Source organism: Arachis ipaensis, chromosome B03, assembly GCF_000816755.2.
Source record: "Arachis ipaensis cultivar K30076 chromosome B03, Araip1.1, whole genome shotgun sequence".
NCBI lineage: Eukaryota > Viridiplantae > Streptophyta > Magnoliopsida > Fabales > Fabaceae > Arachis > Arachis ipaensis.
Window position 1 is genome coordinate 127,424,802 of NC_029787.2, and position 6,054 is coordinate 127,430,855.

Consider the following 6,054-nt stretch of genomic DNA (forward strand, 5'->3'; position numbering starts at 1 on the left):
TGGCTGCCAAAAAAAAAAACTATAAAAAATAAAATAAAAATTTAAATTCATTCCAAATTGGCTAAAGAATTTAAATATGGAATAAAGATGTGTGTTTTTTCTGAAAATGGATGTTTTTGGTGTATATATAGGTAGGTGGACGTTGCAGAGGTGCAGGTCCAACACGCAGGTAACGTGCTGACTCAGCACGCAGCTCACGTGCTGAACATGTGTCCAAAATCTGAAGCAACACGCAAGCTCTGTGTTGACACATGGCGGTCATCCATCAACACGCATGATGCGTGATTCCTACGTGGCAGGCAACTCGCAGGTTGCATGTTGCACGCGTGGCGGACGTTGGTTGGATGATTTAGCAACACGTAACCTGCGAGGTGAGTCTTCTGCCTATAAAAAGCAATGCTCGTAACCATTTTGCTTCATTCTGAGATAAGTGTTTTCCTCAAAGGTCGGTACGATGGAGGGCACAGCAAATATAGTGATTTACCACAACAGTGAGGTCATACGAAATACGTATGAGGGTGTGAGCTTTGCGTGTGAGAATATGTTTTTGTTTGTCGTTCCATGCACTATAACGTTCGTGGAATTACAGTACAGGCTTTGTCAAAGCATAGAGGCTGATATTGTAAAGAGGGTGACCAACAGTCTCTACAAAAGTCCGGTTGTCGTTTTTGGCGGCCTGATACAGTTTGAGGTTATGCCAATAGTCGAGAAACAAGTATTTAGCGGATGTTTCGTATTCACCAGCAAACTCAGGTGCAACACCCGAGGATTGAGTTGTACGTTGAGTTTGAGCATATTATTGCAGATGAGGTTCAACATGACCCAAATGTACAAGATGACAGAGTTGAGGCGTACTTGGGAATGAACGATGATAACGATAAGGAGTTCGAAGCTACGTACGAAGCTGGTGATGAGGACGAGGACGACGATGGGGGAGGTGAGGTTGTGGCGAAAACTTTAGTGGTTCCATCCGCAGTTAGTCAACCGATGGGCATTCCACCCTTTATGCGTAGCTTGGATCTTGACGCCATGCATGCACCGGAGTTTCCCGAATATGCAAACATAGGTACGTGAGCAGTGGGTAATATGCTTACTTGATTTTGTTTTAGCGGATCAATGAACGACAAATTTGTTTTCTTATAGGTGTTGCTGATCCTGAGGATGGGGAGTTTAGGATCGGAATGGAATACGGTTTAAGAAAATCAATCATTGCAGCAATTCGGAGTTATACTATCTCCAGAGGAGTCGATTACGTTGTTTATGAATCTGAGTCACAGATGTTCTATGCAAAGTGCAAGACTTATGGACGTAGGTGCGACTGGCTTATCCGAGCCAGCTTGATACAAAAGAAAGCCTGTTGGGAGATTCAGAGATACAACGGGAGGCACACGTGTTCCATGGGAACGATCTCACAGGATCACTCCAAGTTAGACTCGGACACGATTGTTGAGGATATGAAGCCATTGGTTGAATCTGACCCATCCATAAAGGTCAAATCTATAATTGTGGAGGTCCAGGCAAGATTCAACTACACTATTAGTTACCGGAAGGCTTGGCTGACAAAGCAGAAGTCGATAGCCAAGATTTTTGGTGGATGGGAAGAATCTTACCAAGCTTTACCGTTGTGGTTCTTGGCGATGGTTCAAAAGATGCCTGGTTCACAAGTCCAAATAGAAACACGACTACTGTATAACGGGAGTCAAGAGGTAGACGATATTAGGATACTTCATCGGGTATTCTGGAGTTTCAATCCATGCATAAGAGCTTTCAAATATTGCAAGCCGCTGGTTCAGGTTGACGGGACTCACTTATACGGAAAATATAAAGGTTGTCTTTTGGTTGCAGTTGCGCAATATGGGAATAAAAACATTATATCAATTGCTTTTGCCATTGTAGAGGGTGAGACTGCTAATGCGTGACACTTTTTTCTCAGTAATTTATGAACACGTTGTAAGAAAAGACGGCGTGGGGATAATCTCCGATCGTCATGAGTCAATCTGGACCGCAGTAAATCGTAGTGGAGGTAATTGGAAACCTCTAAGAGTATAGTGGATGTTTTGTATTCGGCACATTGGAAGCAACTTCTTGAGAGAATTCAAGGTTCCGCACTTGCAAAAGCTTGTGGTCAAGATTGGGTATTCAAGGACAGTGGAGGAGTACAACGCCAACTACAGGAAGTTGCAAGAACGAGGCGAGACATATGTTCGTTGGTGCGACAACATCGATCTTCCCCAGTGGGTGTTGGCATTTGATGAGGGACATCGATGGGGTTACATGACGAAGAACCTTGTTAAGTGCATTAATTCGGTGTTGAAGGGTGCTTGAAATCTTCCTATATTGGCGCTAGTCCGAGAAACATGTTATCGGTTGAACGAGTTGTTTACGCGGAAGAGTACCGAGGCTTAACAGTGCAAGCGTGCTGGATTTACTTTCTCTAAGTTTTCCACTCAGAAAATAGAGGCAAACATGCAGTGCGCTGGTAACATCGTTGTGAACCGGTTTGATAGAAGAAATGAGGTGTTTGAGGTGCGCGAAATGTCTAGTGGAAAAGTGTTAGTTGTTGATCTTGCGCGACAGAGGTGTGACTGTGAGCATTTTCAGGTGGAGCGACTTCCATGTCGCCATGTTATTGCGTGCTGCGCTAACATCCAACTCTCGAGAGCTGATAAAATCCGGTGGTCCGTAAGGCTTGCTTAACATTCGAATGCCATGTCTCTGGTTGGTCAAGCTTACGGAGCAAAAGATTCCTATTAACCTGATAAAGTTCAACCACAAAAGGAATTAGTTTAATAAATAGCAATACGAATAAATTGATAACTTCTTTTAACAGAAAATAAAATAAATAACAATTACAAAAATTCAAATTTCTTATTACTCACATCTATATTCTTTGTTAGTTTCACTGTAACATATAATTATATATTATTGGCTAGCAAAATATAGGTTTATAAAATATAAAATACCATATTCTAATAAATAATAAAATATATATATTAATTTCGAAAAAAATTAACATTAAATAGTAATACCTAAATAAATAATAATAAACTACTAAATTAATGCTAACCAAGTAAATACTAATAAATTAAACAAAAATAACAAATTTACATAATTAGGATGTCCCAAATAATTGACTACATGATCTTCAGGAGACGTATAATTACGTACCATTTTGAGTATTCTAATCTCACTCTCAACCTTAAAACTAATTCAAAATCCTAAGTCTCAATGAGTGAAAACCCCACCCTCATCTCCCTCAACAATGGAAGGCAACCATAAACCTCCAACCCCACCACCTCTCAACAATACATGAGAAATGAGCTCCGCCACCCTCTTAATGTAGCCGGGCGCGCTACCAACCTCCCCTCTCACGATTAATGACGCTTGTTCCCGGAGGGGGGCCTGCCTCCTGTATGCCGACACGGGGCAACACGCGTCCCACATGCTGCTACATGGTGGACACATGGCGGAGCGCCACCAACACGCAGCCTGCGTGCTGCTTGGATGAAGGCACATTCGCTTCATGAGTTGAGTATGTATGGTTGCCTCTTGTATGTATGGTTGCCTCTTGCCTCTTGTCTCTTGCCTCTTGCATGGATGACACGTCAGCACACAAGCTGCATGGTGAACAACACGGGATCTGCATGTTGGCTAGCATTTATGACGGCTCCACAATTCGAAAAATCACCCCAAACCCCAATATTTGAAGAAAACACCATTGCTTTCTCCATATAGAAAATAATTTCTGTTCCAAAGTCACTTTTACGATTAAATTTTTTAAGTGGTCTTTGAGATTGACACCGTACACTAAAATCATCTCTAAGATTTCAATTGCATTAATTACGTCTTTGAGATTGAAAAATTGCACCATATTAGTCCCTGACCCATTTTTCATTAATGACGCGCTGACCTGGAGAAACCATGAGGTGATACGTGTCACTAAAGATCCATTTGTAAAAATTGCACCATTAGTGTATTCAAAGATATTAAAAATTTTGAATTTATAAAAAAAGAGAACAAACTGATGAAGGGACTAATTTGGTACTCGACGTTCAATTTCAGGGACTAAAATGAGTCATTTGATGCAAAGTAAGAGACCAATTTGGTGCATATGTAATGATGACGTAGTGGATAATACGTGGACAAATAACATTGTGACACGTGGCATAATTCGACACGTGACAAAATAGCATTACAACTAATTAATTGGCTAAAAAAAATAAAAAAACATAAAAAATTTCAATTCATTCCAAAAGTTACTTTTACGTTAGGTATTTGCTATGATGCCTAAAAGATAATACCTAATTATTAAAATAGGTTAAATAATTAATTTTAAATTTAAAAATATAAAAATTAAATATTTTAAAATTACTATAAAAGGTAATTTAGACAAAAGTTAGACACCAAACAAAATGCACTATAGAATTGTCCTTTATGTGTCAGAGAAGTTACAGTACTGTTGACATCGCGCCGGAGAACATCGTCACTGCCACGACCTCCGTCCCTCCATCGCTGTCTTCACGTTCCACCTCCAGGTTGCTTTTTGTTGTCGGTCCTAGCTCTAACTATCATTGTTCTGAAACATGCAGAAAGAAACATCCATAATATAGAGAAAGGAACATCTAAAACATATAAAAAGAAAATATCCAAAATATTTTTAGGTAAAAAACATCCAAAACATCACAAGAAAGCCATCTAAAACTTAATAAAAAGAAATATCCAAAATTAAAAAAAATCGTCAAAATCTAACAAAAAAATATCCAAAACATCACAAAAAATATCCAAAGATCTAACACGCAAGGCTACTATGGTTACCACCACGAGGACTACTGCAATCAGAAGGAGAAACGACACTAAGGAGGCGCCCAATGCTGTAGAATTAACGGCTGCAAGAGAGACACACAAAACGTTGTAAACGGCATCAGGGAGGCGCACGATGCTGCAGAATTGGCAATCAGTTGCACACAATTTTACATAATTAACAGCAGTAAAGAAGATACCAAAACGCTGCAGAATTGGTTGCAACAAGGAGGTGCATGGTGTTTTTAAGTTGATGATCAGTAAAGGAACGCAAAGTGGAGCATAATCAAAGCATATTTTAATGGTAAATCAGTGTTAAATTAGCGTTTTGTTAATGTAAAATCAGGACTTTGCGAAGAATTAGCTGATTTAGAGTAAACTACCATTTCTACCTATAAAGTTGAAAACGCTGATATATCTGTCCATAGAAGATAGAAATTACCATTTGTACCCATGTAAGATTGGCTTTGCAAGTAAAATTACCCAAACCCTAAATAATTACATAAAATTCTCAAATTACCCTTGATGAGTCTCATCTTTTTCAATTCTTCGTCTAGAGCTCTCTCCCTCTGTCACAACTCCTCCTTCCCCCTTCTCTTCACTCACCATCTAACTCACTCACTCACTCACTCACTATCTGCAGCACCTCTGTGAGCCGTGAACTACCAATGCCGCAACACCATTCTCCTTCCTACTCTCTCTCTTTCTCTTTCTCACTCACTCACTTTGCTTCTTTCACCTCTTGAACATCAATATAATCCAGCCACTATCCTCTTCAAAATCACAAAAAGGAACAAACATAAATAAAATTGAAGAATAGAACATGCATAAATTCAAAATAAAACTCTAATTTCTTAGAACCTTCTTCGGCCAAACCCTAATTTGATTCCGGCGGCACTGGGAGGAGAAGATGACAAAGACGCATTGCCAGGAGGAGAAAAAGAGGGCAGTGACACCGAGAGAAGGAGAAGACGAAGATACCACGTTTGGAAGAAGAAGGGACTCATCGCTGAAGAAGCTGTGATTGCAGAAAATGGAGGACTCAAAATTGCTACTTCCTGAAGTCAGAAACCTCCCGAAGAAAGAGAGAGGAGGAGAATATGGAGCTCACAGCGGCAAAAGGAGGAGCCACCATTGATGCACAGAAGAGAGAAGAACGACAGAGAAGAGAGAAACATCAATAGGAAGAGAAGAGGAAGGAGAAAAGTGCAAAGATGGAGGGGAGAGAAAGAGCGAGAGGACGATTGAATAAGA

General features: G+C 40.0%; 1 protein-coding gene across 1 annotated transcript; it reads left to right on the forward strand.

Annotated features, from left to right (window-relative positions):
* Positions 455 to 1,919, forward strand: LOC107633951. Its single transcript, XM_021117455.1, has 3 exons — positions 455 to 691; positions 745 to 975; positions 1,110 to 1,919. The coding sequence occupies exons 1-3, from the start codon at positions 455 to 457 to the stop codon at positions 1,917 to 1,919; spliced, it is 1,278 nt and encodes a 425-aa protein (XP_020973114.1).